The 22,133-nt window shown below is 41.3% G+C and overlaps 2 protein-coding genes across 5 annotated transcripts; both read right to left on the minus strand.

The window, feature by feature from the left end:
* Window positions 1-1,886: 1,886 nt before the first annotated feature.
* Window positions 1,887-15,028, minus strand: DNAJC21 (DnaJ heat shock protein family (Hsp40) member C21). 4 transcript variants are annotated; one of them, XM_050987387.1, is made up of 12 exons: window positions 14,865-15,028; window positions 14,626-14,719; window positions 13,640-13,763; window positions 12,613-12,735; window positions 9,287-9,591; window positions 7,452-7,603; window positions 7,023-7,110; window positions 6,625-6,783; window positions 5,952-5,991; window positions 3,895-4,082; window positions 3,434-3,506; window positions 1,887-2,439 (listed from the first exon to the last, which is right to left on the minus strand). In XM_050987387.1, exons 1-12 carry the CDS (start codon window positions 14,959-14,961, stop codon window positions 2,275-2,277), a joined length of 1,608 nt encoding a protein of 535 aa, XP_050843344.1. In that variant the 5' UTR covers window positions 14,962-15,028; the 3' UTR covers window positions 1,887-2,274. The 4 variants fall into 4 exon arrangements, with proteins under 4 accessions (XP_050843344.1, XP_050843343.1, XP_050843345.1 ...); XM_050987386.1 differs by having other exon boundaries at window positions 3,434-3,509; window positions 14,865-15,027; XM_050987388.1 differs by lacking the exons at window positions 1,887-2,439; window positions 3,434-3,506 and adding an exon at window positions 3,536-3,611 and having other exon boundaries at window positions 14,865-15,027.
* Window positions 15,029-17,495: 2,467 nt separating this feature from the next.
* Window positions 17,496-22,125, minus strand: BRIX1 (biogenesis of ribosomes BRX1). The gene is made up of 10 exons (XM_009097909.4): window positions 21,909-22,125; window positions 21,091-21,202; window positions 20,658-20,701; window positions 19,984-20,054; window positions 19,567-19,616; window positions 19,400-19,473; window positions 19,250-19,300; window positions 18,856-18,957; window positions 18,215-18,343; window positions 17,496-17,891 (listed from the first exon to the last, which is right to left on the minus strand). The coding sequence occupies exons 1-10, from the start codon at window positions 22,074-22,076 to the stop codon at window positions 17,622-17,624; spliced, it is 1,071 nt and encodes a 356-aa protein (XP_009096157.3). The 5' UTR covers window positions 22,077-22,125; the 3' UTR covers window positions 17,496-17,621.
* Window positions 22,126-22,133: the final 8 nt, after the last annotated feature.

Genomic DNA, 22,133 nt, shown 5'->3' on the forward strand with positions numbered 1-22,133 from the left:
CATGGTTGTTCAGTATCATAAGAGCGTTCTGACTGATACAGTGTTCAACAAAGGATAAAGTGCAATCTGTTTTGTAAATCTACAGTTCAGTTCTACAGTGCTTATTTGTATGAACTACACAGCTATTTTGCCATTATCAAAAAAACCCTGACTGGATTAACAGGCTACCACATGGAGAGGCGGGTATATGTTCTTCTTTCCCCTGTGAAAATCCTATCAAAATCAGCAATTTTTAGAAAGAGTGACAGAAAGAGTTGGGAAAGAAATTTCAGAGTTAAAACTGTTTACCCTGCCTACAAGGACACACTGTAATTAGAGCATTACAAAAAGTTTGCAGACAGTTGAGATGTTTCTAATTACAGTAATTATTTTTGTCATGGGGATAAGAAATCCAGTCATCACTCTCTCCAAAATACACTTCTCTTTTTCTCCTGCTGCTTTTGGGATTGCACAGCACACCCATTAATCATTTTGTAAAGGTGCAAACTCTGGAAGGTGGAATAAAACGTTCTTTCTTACATAATCACTTTTTATGTGTAAGGTCATTGCTTCCTTTAGTTTCCAATAAAAAACCAGATTTTGTGGACAGTCAGCAAAAACTGTACATTTATCATTTTACTTTTATTTCAATTTAATATTGGAAAAATTCCTTGACTCAATAAAGTACCCTGTCAAGTTGGGAGGAGGAGAGTATTCTGCCAGTACTTCAGAGGAACTCTGGTAATAGAGCATCAGCACCTCTCCAAATCTTACTCCATGGGTCCTAAAAAATATTGTACAGCCTTTGCTGAGCACGGCCTTCTCCAACTCCTGTGTACAAATCAAGTCCACTCCAAAATCAGGTGTTCGTTTTCCCACCTTTTTTTTTCCTACCGAAGCGCAGGCAGATTATGCCTTTAAACAGAAGCGTAATGTCTTTCCTTAGAAATCAGAACAAATGAATTCATTCATGTCACTCATTTATTTCTCCCTCACTTATTCCAGCAAGGCTGTTCCACTAGACTTTTTTTCCCCAATAACCTGCCATGGAGGTAGATGTACAAAGCATGGGATGCAACCTGATGCGTGGAACAGAACATCTCCACGTGGAAGGGTTGCTTGACACAGGGGCAGATGTGACAATCATACCCGAAAGGTTGTGGCCGTCACATTGGGATTTACAGCCTGTGGCTGGCCAAATCCAAGGTGTAGGAGGAGTCACATTGGCAAAGATATCAAAAAGCATAGTACAAATTGAAGGACCAGACGGAAAATTGGCCAGTGTCCGTCCATTTGTTACTAATTACTAAGCTCCCTTGTGGGGTAGAGACACCATGTCCCAGTGGGGAGTCAAACTAATCATTCCTACGACACCCCAGGATTTTTAAAAGCGGCCACTGTGGAGTGCCTCGCCCACAAGTTAACATGGCTGAATGATGATCCAGTCTGGGTAAAACAGTGGCCACTCAGTAATGAAAAGATAAAGGCGCTCGAGGAGCTAGTGGAAGAACAATTGGCTAAAGGACACATCGAAGAGACATCTAGCTGCTGGAATTCCCCAGTTTTTGTAATAAAAAAGCCAGGGAAGGATAACTAAAACAGCTTTGTCATTTAACTTCTTCCCTTATGTCTGCTGCTTAATGTAATTAAGTAATTTGAGGATGGCAGAAGAAAGGCCTGTATCTTGGTGGTGTTTCATATTTGACAGAAGATCAAGAATCAAAGAATATTCTGAGTTGGAAGGGATCCACAAGGATCATCAAGACCAGCTCCCAAGTGAATGGCCCACAGAGGGATCGAACCCATGACCTGGATGTTCTTAGTACCACGTTCTCACCAACAGAGCATAGGCCCTGCTACTGGCTACTCACCGTGAGCTGAGCCCTCTCAAAAGAAAAGCAACAGCACACATGTCAAAATAATTTATTATTTCCTCTGTGTGGAAATAATCCATGCAGGTTATACAGGAACACAGGGTGAATAGCTTTGAGTTACTACTTCCCCAGCTATTGTTTGAAAGGTGCTCAGGGTACAGGGCTTTAGACAAGGTGGCTTGGTGGAAGGAACATCCACCTGTGCCATGACACCAAACCATTCTATGATTAAAGGAAGGCTTTTAAGAACAGAAGAAAGCACAGAGTCTTCCACAAGATAGTATTCCTTTTGTGCATCTTCATTTTTTTCCTACATTGGTACTTGCCTTCTTTGTTTAACTCCAGACACAGGCAGTGTGCATGTCTCAGTTTTGTCAGAGTGTAAATGTACAATTCTGAAGACTGTCACTATAGCAAAGTTCTATCTGTTTTTACGTTTCTCTTTTTTGTTTTTGGTGTTCACAGCTCCATTCACAGTTGGTGTTGTTGTTGCTCTTGCATGTCCTGTGACTTTCAGGTGTTCAAACAACTTATTTCGGGATGGAAATGCACAGTTGCAGGTTACACAGTGGATAGGAACTTCATTCTACAACGAGAAAAAAAAACCCAGAATGCTTCAAATTTGTATTGATTATGTCATCAGTACAATACGCCAATTTCTTGTACACAGTTTCTCCTTGGCAATGAAGCAGGAATAAGCTGTTTGTTTCCATCATCAATATTTCATTATTCATTAACAATTAAACACAAATTTTTTAAAAAAAATAATTGTAAATATAACTTCATAATATTTCAAAGTGCTTTAAGTAAAACCAAGACCTTGCAAATCTAATTCAAAGTAAAGGATAGTTTTGATCTCACCTGACCATATAGGTAATGCTTTGGGCTCTGAGATGCAGTGAATTTAGTATGTCTTAGCTGTAGTTACTACAAAGTTTTGCTCTCTGGCAAGCATCAATATTGAGAAAGACGCAAACAGTACTACCTGTCACCTGCTGGGTGACAACAGCTCTGTCCCCAGTTGTTTAATTTATTTGAACTGCCTTGCACACAGAACTTCACCAGCTCTCCTAGAAATAAAGCTGAGTCCTGCATTTCTCTGTGAGGACAAGAACTGAAGTTTCAGTTCTATCAAAATCACAGGGGCAGAATTGGTGAACAGGAGGACCAAAAAACAGCGTTCTTTGTAGTTATATGACCCCCGTCTTTTACCCCTCCTATAAAGACAGGCTGGGAAAGATGAAGAGAAGGCTCCAGGGAGAACTCATTGTAGCCTTCCTGTGCCTTAAGGGGGCTTACATGAAGGAGGCATGACTTTTTACACATGCAGAATGACAGAACAATGGGCAATGGTCTTAAACTGACAGAGGGCAGGTCTAGATTATACATTATGACAAAATTCTTTACTGTAAGAGTGATTAGGGATTGGCATAGAGAACTTGTGGATGCCTCATGCCTGGAAAGTGTCCAAGGCCAGGCTGGATGGGGCTTTGAGCAATGTGGTCTACTGGAAATAGATATCTTTAAGGTTCCTTCCAACCTATGATTCTATTTTAAATAACGTAAGTAATTTGACATACCATTGTTGAGCTCTCTGAAGACACTTTAGCAGACTTTTTTGCTTCCTTGGCTTTTTTCCCTTTAGGCTTAGTGCTGCTAACAGACAAAGAGGAATCAAAATCAGTGCACAGGAACGTTTAGCATTTACAAGCTTCTGATGTTTTCCAGTTTTCAATGTCTCTGCTGCTTTCCCCTGTTCTTGCTTCCCGCAACAAAATGTAAGTGCATCCAGAAAAAAAAAAAATTATACAGTCAATCTCAGAATGTTGAATCAGCTCCTGGGAAGTGATATCGCAGCAATCTGCAGTCAAATACCACTTCCAGAGAAGTTCCTACACATTTTGTTTAGTATCGTATTTATTCAAACCAGTTTTGATGAGCGGCCCCCAGAGACCACATTTGAGAGTAAATCTATCCTTGTTTGACAATATCAAACATTACACAGAATGACACAGCGATTGCAATGTTGCAACCAACACACCTTTTTGCTTCACTTTTTGTTTCATTCTCTTGGCTGCCATCATCCGCAATGCCTGTGTCCTCTGGCACAGCACATCTTTGGCCATCATTTAACTCCTCTGTTGAGCCACTGTCCTTCTCCATGCTGGGCACTTCCTTTTGTTCAATTGTTTCTTCATCAGCACTTTGATCAAAAGAGTCCTCATAACTCTGTCCAAACAAAAAAAATCCAAGTTAAAAACTTTCAGTTCGTTAGTGACTATGTTTATAGTATTATACTCATTTACCTCAAACATGGGTGGTTTGGGAGGAGAGAAAGCCATGGACCCTCTTAATTTTACTGTGTGTTTTCAGTGAGACTGTAACATGTAAAACCTTAGTTCTCCTGTTTTGAAAGATGAGGCCACCTGTGGTGAAGGGAAGAAACACCAATAAAACAGCCTCTGAAACTACAGAAGAGGAGAATGAAGGTAGCTTTTAAATCACACAGGGTTCATCCTGTTCTGACTACCATTTCTTATTTCACAGGTAGTGGCTTGGCTTATAACTTTGTGAAGGGTTAATTATTTAGACTAAAGTTTTCTGTGCCAGACAACTGCATTAGGACACTGGAGCCAAAATAACTGAGCTGACTGAAATTGGGTAGACATACTGTATTTTCCTTCCCTAGCAGATGCTGGCAGCCTTTTCCATGTGCTAGATTAGAGTCAATACATGGTTTGGCAAAATATCAACTCCCCCCATCTGAAGCAGAACAGCAAAGCTCCCAAAAGCACAGTAATAAATTTGACCTAACACCACATTAATGCAACTCTTACCATCTCTAGTGCACAGTCTCAGCTACCTGAAAAAAAACTTGGCTAATCCTAACTTCAGGAAAATAAAATAAAAACCACAGAGATTCCCAGTAGTCCACAATGCTTGGCAGAGGATGGAGGTGAGGATTTTCCAGCACAAGATTGCAGTTTGAGCAACGCAAGAGTGGCACCTACTGTCCAGGCTTTAGCAAACTGATAGAACAGAGCCATGGTGACTACGTGCCACCTCTGCAGTGAGAATGGGCCTGGTCTCAAACAGAGGAGGAAAGAGTTAACTGAAGCCTCATGGCCTGCACAGAAACATGAAGGTCCAGCCAATACTCAGACTATGCATCTGCACCAGCCAATGTGAAGCCAGGAAGCTTCAGCTGCTTGAAAGTTTCAGAAAAGTTTCTTAAGAGCAAGAGATAATGATGGAGTGAAGGAGAACAGAAAAGGTGAACAGAGAATAGGAAATTAGATGGGAAAGCATGGAAGAGGCAGGATCTGGTACAGACAGCTCACTGGGACGAGGCTAGGTCTCAGGAGTAAGAACTTGAAAAGGATGAAGTTTGAGGAAGGCAGACAGAGGAGCATGCTGACTATGACAGCCCTGCCACTCAAGCCTGAAACAGCTTGCTCTGGGTGAATTTAACCTGCTGCTGTCAGCACAGATCTGTGGTATCACACACAGACTCAGATCCTGGAGTACAACAGACCAGTGTTACTTTTGTTCGCAGTTCAAGAGAAAGGTGGAATGGATGTGTTCATTCCAACAGCTACAGTGCCAGCAGAAAACCATTACTGTGGCAGTCTTTTTGACCCCCTCTAAATTACAGATTAAAAACCAACACATTATACCAACTCCTACAACGAAAGCCAGAAGTGACCACCAAACTGAGCTCTTAATGCACCAAGGCCACTACTGGTCTTACTGATCAATTCCTTGCATTCTCCCCATCTCCCTCTTTCCATCTGTTTTTCTTATACTTCAGACTACAGCCTTTTTAGAGTCAGCACAACATATTAGCATCTGCACTAACAGAATGGAGTGAGGTCTATGATGTTCTTATCATAAAATATGATTATAATAAATCTAATAAAAGATTCTGGTGGCAAAAATAATAAAAAATATTTTTAAATAGTTTTAAATTTCTGTGAAATTTCAAGTTCTCCTGTTCTGCAGGACAGAGAAATAACTTGTCAGGAGTTAAATGCAAGTTTTCGGCTTCTTAAGAAAACTGGGTTGTAAAGTTCCCAAAATATGATTATGACTACATACCTTCATTGTTTTCTGCTTCTTCCTTTGTTTCTTTGAGAGTCTGTAAAGATAATTTTAAAATTACCTTCTTTTACAGAAAACCCCCAAAAGCTAGTACAATTTCTAAAAAGATATCAAGCTATACTTTTCTTTTATCCTCTTACATGATATTAGGTAGCCACAAAAAGAAAGTTACTCAGGCCAGAAATAAAACAATAGGTCTCCCAAACAACTCATTGCATTTAGTAAAATATTTGTTCTGCTCAGACTGAACCCAAAGATACTAGTGAGGTAGTTGGGATTATGCTCTGACTATTTAAAAAATTAAGTTGTATAACAATTCTGATCTTGATCACACTCATTTTCCATTTATGCTAAGCAACCAATTGACAGTAAGTACCAAATCAATAAGCACTAGCTCTGTGGAAGTCCTTCTGCTTGAAAAATAACAAACCATTCTTTTCTTTAACATATAACTTTAGGCAGCAGAGAAAACATAAGTCTGTTGTTTTATGGCACTCGAATGTAGTCATGCAAAGGCATGTGTTTTTACTGGAACTCTGATGCTAAGAAGTATTTCAAACTGCACAATACTGAGATCAATGCAGTGGCTAATCATCAGGAGCTCCCTCTGAAGGCTACTAAGACTTAGTAAATAATGAGTCATAACAAAATTAAAAACAATTTAAAGTACTTCTGTTTGGGTACGTCTTCTGTTTCTTCCTCCTCTTTGGTCTGTATTCCATCTGCATCATTTGAAGACACAGGAAATTTCCCTTCCTCCTCTTCCAATTGCTGTCGTAACAGCGATACCATCTCGCGATGCTTTTTTGATTTTTCGTGATTCTTCATGCTGTGAAGACCAGATTGTTACTGCAGGTTGCTCTGAGCAAACACAGTTATATTTACATATAAATTAACAACTGACCCATTATCCAGCACTACTAAGTATGGAAAATTCTGCACTGATAATGTCTTTACTGGAAAGACAATACTCATCATTATGTGAAGTTAAAAATTCTCTAAAATGCAGTTTTAAATTACTTAAAACCCAACACCTCCACCCACAAATCCCCAACCACAAATACTTACGCTTTCTCGGTTTTTAACAATTTGTCACAAGCAGGGCAGTACAGACCATCAACAAGTTCAGCTTCTTCAGTTTCATCATTCAGTTTGTCTAAAGAGAACAGCAGAGATCAGAGAGACAAAGTCAGATAAGCAATTTTTGAACAAGATACTCTTTAAGCCCCAGAAAATAGTCACAGTACTGGCATTCAATTCCTCCAGTACTACTGACACACAGACAGCTCAAGATCACCTCACCAAATCAGACATTGGTATAAATTAACAGCTTCAGCTTGTTCAAATGAAAACACCAGAGAGGGACAGACTCTAGCCCAGCATCCTCAGAGGGAGAGAGTGAGTTGCATTACAGTCAGAACTGTGAATCTCAGGCTGTAAGTGAGCCACACTCATACTGCAGTGACTCAGTATACATCACCTCCCCACACACCATACCTTCAATGCTTTTTGTCTCCTGTTCTTCTAATTCATCTTCACCACCTGATCCATCTCCAAATTCCTTTTCATATTGTGCCTCCATCTCTTGCAGCTCTCTCTCCAGATCTGACATAGTTATCCAGCTCTGCTCTTTGTACTGCTCAGCAAGCCTGCAAGCAGAATACAGTAACTTCTACACTCTGTCCCCAAGATGGGAACTACAGGTACAGTGTTACTGAAAGACAACTTAAAGATAACTGTTCTTCTTCGGCATCTCAGGAGGAAAGTTCTGAACATATTATGATGGAGCAAACAATTGGAAATCTGAGCCATCTGAGTTAATTTGTGATGTCAGTGGGCACCTCTGCACTGCAAGCAGAGATACAAACATAGGTGGGTCCTGGTTGAATTTCAGGCAGAAGATGGTGTGCAGCATGGTCGTACCAAGCTGACAGCAAGGAAGTCATCTCAATCCTACTCTAAGATCTAAACTTATAGTAAAAGCAGGGTGCCCCCAACAAAGGGAATGATTGGTATCTGACTTTATTGATTCAGAAGGCAATTGCCTTATTAAACTATATTATATTCCATTATACTATGCTATAACTATACTACAAAGAATACTAAAGAAAACTCATGATTGTCTCCTGACAGTCAGGACACAACTTTTTCCAATTGGCCAAGGAAATAAAACAATCTTCAGTAGAATTCAACTGACAAATCACTTCAGGTAAACAATATTCTTAACACATTCCACATGTGCAAAACAACAGGAGCAGCAAGTAGAAATAATTGTTTGTCTCTTCTTCTCTCTGTGTTTTTCTAGGAAAAAACTCTGAGAGCTCTCTGATCAGAATGTGAATGCCACATAATCCCACAAAAAATACAGGACAAAAAAAATCCACATGCACATTACTCCTTGACTGTGTGCTATGGGAATGTACCATCTCAGTTTTCCTTGAGGTGCAATTTAAGTGCACCTCAAGTTATCAAATATGGCATCACAAGACAGTTGAATTTTGCTCCAGCTGGCTTCCTGTCTCAGAATTATCAAGCCACTTGCCAGTAAATGCATAACCCTACTTTATTGTCCCTAAAGGGTGAAAGTATATATGTATATATAGAAAAACAGTACATAATATACTCCATTTATGTTACTACATAATTTTAATCATATGCCATTATTTTGCAAGTGCACTCTTAATAAGAATTTAAGCTGCTCCCTCTTATGTGCAGGCAAACAGTTCTTCCAGTTGAAAAAATAAATTGTGGCTATAGCTGGAAGCCACCTCTTCCTATTTTGGCAAAAAAGCCAAACTTTGACACTGTATTTAGTCCAAGGAAAGGGTCCTTTGCAAAGAATTCAGAGGGAAGACAAAGCTAAGCTCATTATCCCCTCTCTTAGGAGGTAAAGCTCCAAGGCAGATGAAGGTGATCTAAGTCCAGGTTGTTCTCTCTTATTCTACAACTTACATTCTTTTTTCTTTAAAGGAAAATAGGTAACTATCAAATTTAATTCCTCAGCTAAAATAAAAGCACATTGGGCTCTGTGCTATTACAGCCAGTAACTCACAGCACCCAGATAACAATTCCTCAGTTATCTTATATCTCTACAAGTCAGTTCAATGCAGAAGCCTGAGTTTTAAAAAGCTCAGACTTGAGCTTTTAAAAAGCTCAGAGCCCAAACTCAGACTCTGAGTTTTAAAAAGCTCAGAGCCCAAAATTAGTATGTAAAATTTTCAAGGATGTTTAAAAGAGCAAGTGGAGCTACTTCTAGAATCTAAGTCTATATTGTATCTATCTTCACAGATAATTTCTTCAAGTTAAAAAAAAATTGTCCCACATGTACATACTTGGCTTGTTTTAGCTTCTGTTGCCTCCGAAATTCCTCTGCTTTCCTAGTTTTTTCTGCATTTTGTTCTTCTACAAGCTTTCTGTGAGCCTGTACTCTTTTATCCCTCTTACGAATAAAGGCTACTAGCTGACGGATCAGTTCATTCCTCTCTTTCCTTGCTTTCTCTCTCGTTTTCTTGTTCTCTTTTTCCATAGCTCTTTTCTCCCAGCGGTTTGAGGCTTGTCGTATGTCATACTCTTCTTTCCAAGCAAAGTTTTTCTGAGTACAGAAACTCTGCCAATATGCATAGAAAGGGTGGACTACCTATAAGAAAAAAACAAAACTAAGTCACTTGTTGAGGAGGGACAGAAAAAACAGAGAAATAATTCATAGCTTTCGTTACAGTTTTTTTCTGAACTTCTATAGAGGCCACAGTTTTGCCTCAGAGCAATGAAGATTTTGCGAAATTTCTAACATCATCCTTGAAGTTTGAAAGCACATCAATTCAACAACCTTATCCAAACTATTACAAACTGCAGCTTCTAAAAATATCCCCCTGCAGGACTGGATCACGCTGACACTAGTGTCCAGTTACTTTTCTGTAACTGTAACTGTAACCAGCTGTATTTCTCCTGTCAAACTGAAAAGCACAATCAGAATCACACATGCTGCATGCAAGTTGGTACTTACCTACAAACATTAAACACACATTAAACACACACTCCACATTACACCACACCAGAGGTCAGCCACACATTTGCACAGCATATAAAAAGTAGCAAAACAAATACATAAAGCTATTTCTTCCTTGTATATCCTCTCTGCTTCCCAAGCAAGACATAAATGAATAGCCCTTGATGACACAACAGCAAGGAGTTATAACTTGCACAGTTCAAGAAATGGCTATGTGAAGAAACATTTACTCCTGTTTTGTTAGCAAACTAAATGACTGTAGGCTAAAATTATGCCCCCTATCTTTCACATTAGAATAAAAAGTAAGTGATTGTTACTTATTCTCCCCCTTTTACTATGCATGTGTAAATGCTGGATTAATAAGATGGCATCATAATCACTTTGGGTTTGTTCTTTATTTCTCTCCAAATAATTATTGTCCTTCTGTATTTTGTATATTCAGCAATCAAGATATGCCTAAACTCCCTTCTTACACTACTTGTCCCATCAATCTTCCCTTTTACTACTCACTTCTATATGCCCAACTGCTCATATTTGGGATACCTCACAGAAGTACTTAACCTCGTGGTTTAATGTTTTTTTCTAGTGAGTTCTCTTCTTCCTCTAACATTTTTATTCACAGGAACTAAAAAAATCAATTGTTATTCACAGGAACAACTCAACAACAACTTCCAGTAGCCTATCTACATGTGAAGTTCATGGCTGTGGCTTCTGGCAGGCAAGTCACTACAGTTTTTCTCTGCTTTCACAAAAAATAACCAATAAACATTCATATTTCATCCAATAACCTAAGTAATATTAGACTACCTACCTCAGATTTCTGCTTCAGGATACTTTTGTGCAAAAGGATGCACACCCACCAACTGACAACAGGGATCATCCTCCCCTTCACCAGATGGGGAGTGGGACTCTCCCATAAGGTGGGACTCTCCCAACTCTCAGCAGCTGTCTTAACAACCTGCATGTGTCTGGCACTCACCAGCAGCCTGTACAGCAGCACTTGCTGAACTCCCAAGTGGATTTTGTTTTGCCTGCTACTCATACCTGGAACTGATCATGTTTGTTGAAATGTAAGTCTTCGCTTCCCATGAATGCTTGTGAACTCACAGCCAGGCTCTGACCAAGCTGCCTCTTATGCATCTTGTGAATTCACAAAGTAGACCAAACCAGAGAGCATTCACATCACAGATTAAAAAGCCTTTGTATAGTTTTTGTAGCTCCCTTCTAAAACTCTTTCCCCATTATATTCCTACAGCGTAGAGAAGTGAGCACTGCAATGCTGGAATACTCAGACAGTAAAATCTCTTTGTCTGAATATAAGACAACAGGGAAAATTACCTTTCTACTTATCAGAAGCTATTTCCTATAAAATACGCCTATGAATCTCTAGGGGGGAAAAAAGTGAGCACTCTGCTTCCAGAACAGTGTGAACTAGGCAGATGTAAAAGCATGTTGAATCAGAATTCCAGTAATTTTTGCAGTTATTAATTGATATAAGCATTAAAACTATTTTGAGTCTATAATCGTATCTGTCCCAAGGCCTGAAAACAAGCCGTTTTCAAAAGATGTTTCAAGATAACAACATTAAAAGACGTATTTTAGCTGGTCTAGAGATACTATGTATTCTCCTTGGGAAAGATTTCCATTTGTTAAGCCATCCTGTAACTTCTCCCCACATCCAAACACCCCTTCTGGCACTCCTTAAGAAGTTTGATTTGTAACTTTTGTTTCCAACTCCAGCAAAGTTTTGTACCATTGAAGCTACTAACTTTTAAGGTATTAATCAATCCAAATTTCATAAATAATTAGCCATACAGATAAAGTGACAGGGAGAAGTACCACATTAGAAGTGACATTTGAGTGCACTTCACACTGTGCAGTTACTCCCCAGGGAAAGTGTTATCACCTCATTATTTCATTTCAACATAGAACTACTGGTAACCTTAAAAAAATCCTAAATCTGACAGTTTGATAGATTATAACAAATAGTTGGCAAACCAGATGACAAGAATTCAAGTCATACAAGTACCCATACACTTTCTTTTCCTTCTTCACAGAGGAAAACATGCAATTTTTTTTTGAACCAAATCTGACTACAAGCTAATTGCAGATGACAATGTAATCATAATGGCAACTCACGCTGACATTAAACATCACATCTACTTTCTAAAGGCTGTGCTACACACTAAGTGCTATGCAGTTTGCCTGTATGAGGCAAGATACTACAGCAAAAAAAATTTAGCTCAGTTATGTTACAGGAAGAAAAATTAGCTCAGTACCCCTGTCTCTAACATAAATTGTGTTAAACACTGGTAAACTACTCTCATCAGGAAGCAAAGAAAACATTCATTCTTTTGCTTTATAGGTCTTGCACTAGACTTAAGTTCCATTGGCATAATTGATAGTTGGCCCTGTGAAGCATCTGTCTGACAAGTCACCCAGCAGGCCTGGCTAATACTATAGTCCAACAGGAAATACCAATTTTAATTCACATGAATATGAATCAGATCACAAACACTTCCTTTGCAGCAGTGATCTACGGTAACCACAGATGCATGGTATTCACCTCAGAGATCAACAGGCACCTGTCCTCTGGGACAAAGCAATGGTTTAACTCCATTACCTGCAGTTCAGTTTTACACTTGCCCTTACCGTATCATAGTCACTATGGGAATATCCAAACATAGGGAATTCTTCAATATCTTCCTGTGCCATGTATTCCAGCTCTTCCTTCGCAATCTTCTCAAAAACTTGTCGATAGACTGTAAAGAATCCCTGAAACAAACAAGCAAACAAACAAACAAATAAATAAATAAACGTTTTGTGTGGCACAATAATAGATGTACAAATGCTCAGGTGCAGTGTATTTACATTCCTACACTGCCAGAGCAACTCAAAACCAGGATAAAGGCCTTGTGAGCACTTGCTTGAGGTACAAGACCCTCCTTAACAAAGTTCCACTATCTCTCACGCCTTTTATTTCCACCTTCCTCACACTGTCTGTCTCTCTCACACAGGCAGTTAAACACCAATTTTAAAAGAAAATTTCCATATGCTGGAGATGGTGATAAGTTTCTAGTTATACAGGATCAAATTCTGTGGAAGTTCCAGACATAAAATTCACTATTAAGTATCCTATATTTTTCTAAATTAATATGTTACTAACTGACTACTAGTACAGTAACAGAAGCACAGGTTGGTATCTCCTCTGGTGGATGTTTTTCTAATCACCTAGAGCTTTTCAATATATTAAATATTATTAGTGAGTATTTTCAAATTCAGTGGGAAATTCAAAAATCCAATAGGGATTTCAATTACAGCCAGCACACCTTCCCCCAAAGGCTATTGTTAAATTGCTTTTCTGTAGTTTTCAGCATTCTAGCTTGATAAAGGTATTTCTAAATAAACAGGGTACTGCAAAGCCTTGGAATGCTTCACTATATGAGATAAATAAACAACATGCACACATCTGTAGCTGTACATCATAGCTGGACATTTTGATTAAGTAATTGTTGGACAATATGTAAGAATTAAAGCATCCTTATACATCCAGGTCAAGTTTTGTCTTGGATTTGCATAAACTGTGCTAACAATTCTACATATAACCTTAACACAAAACAAATGCTAACACTTGTAATGAAATTTAAGCTGATTAATTAAAGATTAATTGATTCTTTACCTTTTCATCATCCCCATATCCAGAGTAACAGCTAACAGTGAAGTAGTGCAGCAGATCTAAGCTATCATCTTGATAGTCTCCATCAACTCCCCCTTTCAGCAGAGCCTCCCTGTGATTATCATACCTGGAAAAAATTCACAGCATCAAGGATGTAGAGACACAGAACACCCCTCAGTGCTGCTAAACTAACACAGTACATCTATCACATCACTGTATAGCTTAACCCACTGTCTGTAATTTGTCTCTCACATCCAAAGTCTTCAGAGAGAAAAAAACCTGACAGACACAGTGGATATTCCCTCTTGACCTTTATTTTACTTACTATTATTTAATCTGCAATATCTATAGCAGTAATTCCTCAAGAGCCAGCTACCAATCAATCACATTTGAGAGAGATGCCTCACCAAACTTCCAGAAAGGGGCAGGGCATTATTTAAATCACCCAATACTTGCATGCACTCAAAAAACTCCAAATCATACATTAAGCACATAAAAACTGAAAAACAGTCCTGTGTTCTCAAGGAGGACAAACTCAGGAGAGGTGGATTTGCTTTTGTAATCTGGTAGATGCTTTAGCTCATGTGAAAAACAAGCTACACAGAAGATTTAGAATAGAGATCCCTTAGAGATGTGTATGTATTTCAAATGAGAACTGAACACCTGTATGCACTGCCCGGGGCCTGAGGGCTGACCAGAGCCGCCGTGAAAAGCTGCTCCGTGCTCGGGGAGGAGCAAGCAGGCCAAGCCCGGCTGCTCCTGGGGGCCCAGCACGCCTTCAGCTCCCGGCACACCACGAGGAAGGGGAGAGTGCGAGCCGTGCCCCTGCACGGGGCTGCATGGCTCTAACCCTGGCAAAGCCTAAACCCAGGCGGCTGCCCCTGCCCACGGCTGCCCGCGCTGCCTGGCAGCGAGGCCCAGGAGCAGCACAGGACAAGCCCTGGCAAGTCCGAGCTAATAAAGCCTCTGCCAGGCCGAGCGCCGCTCACCAGGCCCGTTCCTGTGGGTCGCTGAGCACGTCGTACGCCGCCTGGATCAACTTGAACTGTTCCGCTGCCTCCTCCGCGTTCTCGAGGTTTTTATCTGCAGGACAATTTAACGATACCGTGTCAGCGACGGTCAGGCTCGGCGGCAGCAGCCGCCCCGCCGCCCCCGGCACCGAGCCAGGCGACAGCGCGGTGCCCCCGCGCCGCGCGGCGCCGGGGCCGGGGCCGGGCCCGGGCCGTACCCGGGTGCCAGCGCAGCGCCAGCCGGCGGTACGCCCGCTTCAGCTCCTCCTCGGCGGCGTCGCGCCTCACGCCCAGCACCTCGTAGTGGCACTTCATGGCGATGGCGGCGGCGGCCGGCGGGGCGGGGACACCGGGACACCGGGCACTGCCGCCCGCGCCGGGAGGGGCGAGGCCGGCAGCGGGAGGAGCGAGGCGGGAGGGGAGGGACCTGCGGCGCGGTGTCACCCGTCTGCCCGCGGCACATTGGGAGCGCTTCTCCCCTGCTCGCGGCCGGGATCGGGTGCTGCAATCGTGTCCGATTAACCGGATACCTTGTGCTGGAATTCACAGAGTCAATGAGGGTGGAAAAGATCTCCGAGATCATCGAGTCCTACCTGTGACCCAACACCACCGTGTGAACCAGACCGTGGCACCGAGTACGGTGACTCCACCCTCCCTGGGCAGCCCAAGTAAAGTTGTAGATTACCCCTAATGTACAACGTGAACGTCCCCTGGCACGGCTTAAGGCTGTCTTGTCTTATTGCCTCAGAGAAAAGTCTGACACCAACCTGGCCCCCCCTCCCTTTCAGGGAGCTGTTGAGTGCAATGAGGTCTCTGAGCCTCCTCATTTTCCTGCTTCTCATAAGACCTGTGCTCCAGGCTTTGTTGTGCTTCACAGCTTGGTTTCCCTTTTCTGAATTTGCTCTGGCAAATCAAAGTCCTTCCTGAATTGAGGAGCCCAGACCTGAGCACAGGACTCAAAGTGAGACCTCAGTAGTGATGAGCACAGGGGAAGAATAGCTTCCCTAGGCCTGCTGGCCACTGTTTCTGAAATAAGTATTTCTGACTCCTGTGGGTGTTGAGGAGTTCAGAGGCACAGCCAGCACAGCACATATTCTCAAGGTAGCTTTTGTTTATACCTATGCTCTTCAGATATTTTAGGGTTGGTCCAAGTGGCTTTCCTTCACTAGGTCAGGTGTGCATCACTTGGCACTACACAAATTGAGCTTTGGATGATACAGCAAGATCTAGAGGCCCTGATCTCACAGTAAATCCGGAGGTCCTAATCTCAGTGTTTAATCCAAACATGGGAAATGGAACATGAGCCAGCAGTGCCCTGGCAGCCAGGAGGGCCAACCCTGTCCTGGGGGCATCAGGCACATCAACAGCTGGGTAAGGGAAGGGGTTGTCCTGCTCGGCTGTGTGCTGGGGCAGCCTCACCTCGAGTGCTGGAGGCATTTTTGGGTCACCTCTCCTAAGGAGGATATAAAGCTATTGGAGTTTATCAGGAGGAGGGCAGCTTAGATGGAGAGAGGTCACAGCAGCTGAGGTCACATCACTTGTTCAGCTTGGAGAGAAGGCTGAGGAGGGACCTCCGTCCAATACACACCTTTGTCATAGGAGGTTTTGGCTGGAACAGTGTAAATTTTCATCACAGTAGCAGGTAGAGAGCTGTGTTTTGGATTTATGCTGAAAACACAAATGTTGTGTTGATAGTAACAGAAATGCTTGCATTATTGCTGAGCAATGCTCAGACTCACAGCCTTCTTTGCTTCTCATCCCACCCACGAGAGAGGTGCACAAGAAAGTGAGAGGGGATACAGCCAGGGCAGCTGACCCCAGCAGGTGACTGCAGGGCTATCCCACACAACATGGCACCATGCTCAGCACACAAAGCTGGAGAGAGAAGGGGGGAACATTCAGAGTGACATTTGTCTTCCTGAGTCACTGTTATATGTGATGGAACTCAGCTCTCCTGGGAGGTGAATACCTGCCTACCCACAGGACATAGATAAATTCCTTGTTTTGTTTTGCTTCTGTGCATGGCTTTTGCTTTACACAAAGCTTTGGTTTTTGCTAAAGTCTTTATCCGAACTCACAATTTCACTTCTACCCTTCCAATTCTCTTCCCCACCCTACCAAGGGAGAGTGAACAGGCAGCCCTCTGGGGCTGAGTTGCCAGCAATGGTTAAACAAGTGTGTTAGGGGAGTTCCAGTTAGACACCAAGGTTTTTTACGCAGAGGATGGTCACTTCCCAGGGAAGTGGTCATGGCAAAAAGTCTGTCAAGAGTTAAAGAGGGTCTGTATGATCACCTTAGTCATGTGGCATAGTGTTACATAGTTCTGCAAGGAGTTAAATTGGACTCAATTATACTGATGGGGGTCCTTTCTAATTCAGCTGTGTCTATGTATTAGACTATGTGAACTGAGCACATGCCTATATTCACCAGTCTTTCTTTCCAATCATATGGCACACAGACTACTTTGCTGCAGAAGTTATGTGGGATTTCCACTGCTGGGTGGGGTGGTATTTAGAATTTAACAGGTCAGCTTCCTCTCCAGCCCCTTGTCTTTTCAGCATTAAGATGCTGGAAATTGAAACACAAGATAGGTATCAAACAAGAACAGGGCATGTGCAAGATTTCGAAACACAGGTCTGGGGAAGTGCAGAACTAGCAAGTGGAAGAACCAGGTCATGAGGTCAGGAACTGTCAACTAAAGGTATGTAATAAAGAAATAGCCCCAGAGAAGCTGTCCAGACAGTTGTGATGTCCCATCCCTGGAAGTGTTTAAGGCCAGGCTGAATGAGATGCCATATTATTTCTGAAAACTCAGAATCCCAGAAGACAATAAAAGAATGCAAACTCAATCTGTATAAAGCAATGTATGTTTTGTTCAACTTAACTGAAGTTCAGACATGTTTGTCTGTATAATGTAAATTCAACTATTTACAATATTCGGTTGATATTGTATGAAGCTTCATTCCTTGTAACATCTATGCAGATCCTTCAGTTCTGAATACCTTTTTTTGCTTTTTCCTCTGAATTTTGCGTAGCTTCTTCTTATCTTTAACAATTGGCTTTGACTCTGGTTTCACAAGCTGTATTTCCACTGGCTTCTCTTCAGCTGGAGTTTCAAAGACTACTTCAGTAGGATCTTCTTCAACAAGGACCTTAGTCCCTTTTTTCTTTATCTTTTGCACTTCTTTCACTTGCTGCTTCTCTCTAAACTTAGCTGCCACCGACAATCTTATCAGCCGGCGATGCTATAAAAATAAGAATTTAAATTTCATTTTGTTTCAAATAAGCACGATGAAAGAAATCTGGTATTAAAGAAACTAATTTCTTTAATACTAATTTATCTGCTTAATGGCCAAGACCCTCAGTGTAACATCATCTTTTCAGTGACATGGCTTCTGCATTCACTTCATTATCACAAAACTACTCTGTCCTCAAATTGTCACCAGTTTAGGTCACCACAAAGGGTCATGGGGAAAGGCATACTTGATGCTTCTGCACAGACTGACTGCAAGGCTGGTTTTCAAAATAGTTGCTAAATGAAAGAGAAAACAAAGACAGAGCTGCTTACCATATTTGGGGACTGGTAATGAGGATTTTCATAGAGAGTTGGTCCTCCAAAGCTACCTTGGAAGATTTTTATGAGGTTCAGGACAAAACGAGGTCCAATTTCTACTAGAGATGCATCTTCTTCTATTATCTACAATAAAAAGAAAGCTTTATCAATTTCTCACAGATTGAATGAAAGCATATGACCTTGCAGGCACCTTGCACATAAATGGTTATACACAACTGAACCTTAATTCAAGATAAGGTACCTGATTAACTAGATTTGCATAAACCCAGTTCTGTACATAGAGCAGTTCTTTGGAATTCAAGCAAGCTTTTGGAGTATTCTGTATTTGTGAATTCCTTCTACAGAAAGTAAGCTCTAGATCACTTTGGATCAAAGCAGCAATTTAGGTTAAGGCACAGTTTAGGCCTTGGGTAGTATGTCCTGCTACCAAGACATTCCTCACAGAATCAACTTAATGAATCCAACTTCAGTGAACCAGATCTCTCCAGAGATATGGAGAGAAGGCTGTCATTTCAGGACGCTGAATCTGCAAGCACTAGGGGCTGATAAAAATGATGATTCTTATTTTATTTGATGGATTTGATATGAAGTTACTCCACTGACTTCCTTTTGAAGAGCTAGGAGAGACCACTCACCTGGTAATTGCGAAACCAGATCCTTTCATCAGTAACAGTGAAGGTGAAAACATGATCAACAAAAGGTTGGCTTTTGGGGTGGTACCGTGGCGTACCAAATATCTGTAATAAAAGGCAGTGTTTCTAAACATCTGCAAGTTAAGAAGTCAAACATAAATGTTTGACTTCATTTTAAACTCCTTTTAATTTACTAAGTTCCCAAACCAAGGTTACATTTCCTAACCCAAAACTTAAGAATGTCTTGAGTCATGCTAAGAATATGATCCCAATGCTTTGTGATCTTTTCAAACATCAGAAGTGTAAAAATGCTACTTGAAAAAAAAATCACTTGCAATTCTTAAGTATGTTGCCAAAAAACACCTCCAGTGAAGAACTACTAGAACTATAGACTGACCTGAATAAACAATTCTTTTAGCAGAGCATAGTGTGGCTCCCGGTCAAATATCTACAAAAAATAAAAATGTTATTTTACATACAAGGCTAACTCCAATAGTCATGTAAAAAGAATATGAACATACCCAAATGAAATAAAACCTATACTTACTGGATCAAAAGACAAAAGGGGTCTTGAGCCCCTTAGGCAATTTCCTGTCATCTTCAATTCAGCCAGTGTGTGAACTACAGTGATTTAAAAAAAAAAAAAAGTTATTTCTTACAGAAAACGTTTCTGAGAGAACAGCAAGAATACAAACACAATGTCCACCAGCTTACCATTCTGCACCAAGAACTTAGCGGATGGTCCCTGTGGTGTGTTTGAGAGCCTTCAGAGGACAAGTGGTGTGGAAGAGAGAAAGAAAAATGTTAACAGCAGCCAGAATACATGCTGGATTTCCAACCAGTTATTCCAGCATGGAAGAGTTTCTGTCACTTTTATAGCTCTACTGAGTTCCTTTAAATGCTCATAAACACTTGTTTTATAAATAATTTTGTAAAATGCTTCTGCAAACACCCTCCAAAACCTGCTCACACATTGTAAATTTGCACTATCCACTGAAGTGGAATATCAGAACAAATTTAACTAAGCAGCAGTATTTCATGCACCTTCACTATTATAGTAGGAAACTTCAGCTAGAACTGAAGCATTTGCAACTATAAACGGAAATGTAACAAAACATAACATTTCCTTACCACATGTAGAGATCCTGTTTCTTTTTGGCTTCAAAAAAGATGCACTTATTGCAGTTTTTCATTTCACACACCTACACAAGACACATCAAATTAGCTGCTTACAAACATCCTGAAGACATTTTTGATAACTTTCTACATTCATCTCTAATATTTTCCGCTCTCCAAAATGTAAGTTCAAAAGCAAAGATCTTGTCTTATTAAAAGACATCTACTGACACTCAAATTTTGGTTTGGCTTTTTAAAAAAATTTCACGTACTTACTACAAGGAGCAATAACCTCACTAAAGCTACAAACAACCTGATAAGCTATCCAGGATACAAACATAAGAGCAGGAGATGAGACATTAGGTTCTAGGTTCAGAACTGTCAATGTCCAACTACATTTGGGCTGGCTGCATATTTGTGTCCTGCATTCTTCAAGCATAAGTTGTACTACACTTCTCACCTACACAGAGAAGCACATTATGCTGTATTTCTTCATGATGAAAATCTGTATCTAATTAAAAATTTCATTCTGGTTTTATTAATCAAAAGTCAACTTTTGGCTTTTTGGGTATCAGTATTTTTCACCTATGAAGTTACACTTTGAACTTGGTTTTCACTTTCCCTTGCATACTGAATTTCCATAGAAAATAAAATAAAATAAAGAAGAACCAAGATAAATCCTGAATTACCTCATTGATTACAAATAACTGGTCTTTACGGTCCATTTTAGTATCTGGAAGACAAAAATGAATATTTACAAGGCTGGAAAACCACTATAATACAAGAGATTATTTTAACAGTCAGGTTGTTTGCAAAAAATTTACTAGTTTATAAGTGAAAGGGTAATTATCAAATTGTTTCTGTCACATTATGAAATATTTAAACATAGCAACAAAACTAACTGTGCAGGTTCAGGAGTGAAGCCATAGGATTCACTTCCCAGAAAATACTATGATACAAAAATTGCTCTACTTGTTGGCTCAAAAGGTGCTTGCTTAAGATACAAATTTCATCAAAACTCTCCTGTACCAGATTTTAAAAAAATAAAAGAATAGGTTGTTAGGAGCTCTTGGCTTAAAAGTATTCTCAAAATATTAATTAGGAATGATGTTCAACCCCTACCTGCTTTAGAGTGAGGCATCAATGTTCTTAAGTCCTGCATTAGGTGTCTTGTTCTGAAGTTAATTCCACGAGAGGAGAATATCAGCACTCGCTCCTTGTTTTTCCATTTGCCCTAGAAAAAAAAGACATAACAGTCACGTGGGAAGCCGCTAGCCTTAATACTGTTAAAACGCAACAAAAATAAAAGTTCGGGCAGTGAATACAGAAAGACACAGCAAGAACGTTCGTTTTCATCTGCCCAGGCAGAGAGAACCACGCTCTCAGCAAGAGCGGAGACTTCCCTACAGAGCAGGGGGGCACTGCTCTTACAGGAGGAACCGTCCTCATCCCGATCCACAGCGTGCTCCCAGGCACAGCCTGGCACTCCCACCCAACTATTAAAAAGCCACGTGCGTGGCTTGTTTTCCTGCAAAACGGGCTCGGGAACAGCCCCAGAGCAAAGCCCAGCTTCTCCTGTCGACAGGCGTATCGCGAAATCTGTGTATTTACACCCAGTACTTTACGGTTCTCCTACAAGACAACAATTACCGAAACCTTCTCCGTATAATTACTAAATGGAACGGTCACAGCTTCAATACAGCTTCTATATACAACAGAATTGCCCAACTCCTTCCAATACTTCTGAGACTGAGGTAACACATCTTACCGACATCGACCAGGATGGCGCTTTTGGCGTATTCGTACAGAAACAACGCACCGCCACGTTTAATTTTACTTGTGCCGCTATTATAAAAGACTATGAATAAACGCCTCTGTCACGGCTTTGCCGCGTTCCCTCACACAACCCCAGCCCCGGGCCCCGGGCCGTGCGGCGCTACCTGGGACACGGGCGGCGGGATGCTGTATTCCTGCGGCGGGATGCTGCTCTCCCGCGGGCCGCCCTCCGGCGCCGCCTCGCCCGCGCTCGGGGCGCTCCTGGCGCGCTTCGCCTTCCCCGCGGCCAGCGCTCCACGCTTCCTCTTGGCCGCCATCTGTCCCAACGCCATGCCGCGATCGCTATTCGCCCTCTCCGCTTCCCGCGTCACGTTTCCTGCGCTCGCATT

The sequence above is a fragment of the Serinus canaria genome, chromosome Z (genome assembly GCF_022539315.1).
Source record: "Serinus canaria isolate serCan28SL12 chromosome Z, serCan2020, whole genome shotgun sequence".
NCBI classification, from domain to species: Eukaryota; Metazoa; Chordata; class Aves; order Passeriformes; family Fringillidae; genus Serinus; species Serinus canaria.

Excerpts from the sequence above, each read along its gene's own strand:
- DNAJC21 (XM_050987386.1), bottom strand. The coding sequence starts at position 14,961 with ATGAAGTGCCACTACGAGGTGCTGGGCGTGAGGCGCGACGCCGCCGAG. Across the intron at positions 4,083-5,951 it reads AGAAGCAGAAAACAATGAAG|AGTTATGAGGACTCTTTTGA; the intron begins GTATGTAGTCAT and ends TTGTTTGGACAG. Across the intron at positions 2,440-3,433 it reads CTTCAGAGAGCTCAACAATG|AATGAAGTTCCTATCCACTG; the intron begins GTATGTCAAATT and ends TTCTCGTTGTAG.
- BRIX1 (XM_009097909.4), bottom strand. The coding sequence starts at position 22,076 with ATGGCGTTGGGACAGATGGCGGCCAAGAGGAAGCGTGGAGCGCTGGCC. Across the intron at positions 20,055-20,657 it reads AGTTATTTGTAATCAATGAG|GTGTGTGAAATGAAAAACTG; the intron begins GTAATTCAGGAT and ends TGTCTTGTGTAG. Across the intron at positions 17,892-18,214 it reads ATTACCAGTCCCCAAATATG|CATCGCCGGCTGATAAGATT; the intron begins GTAAGCAGCTCT and ends TTATTTTTATAG.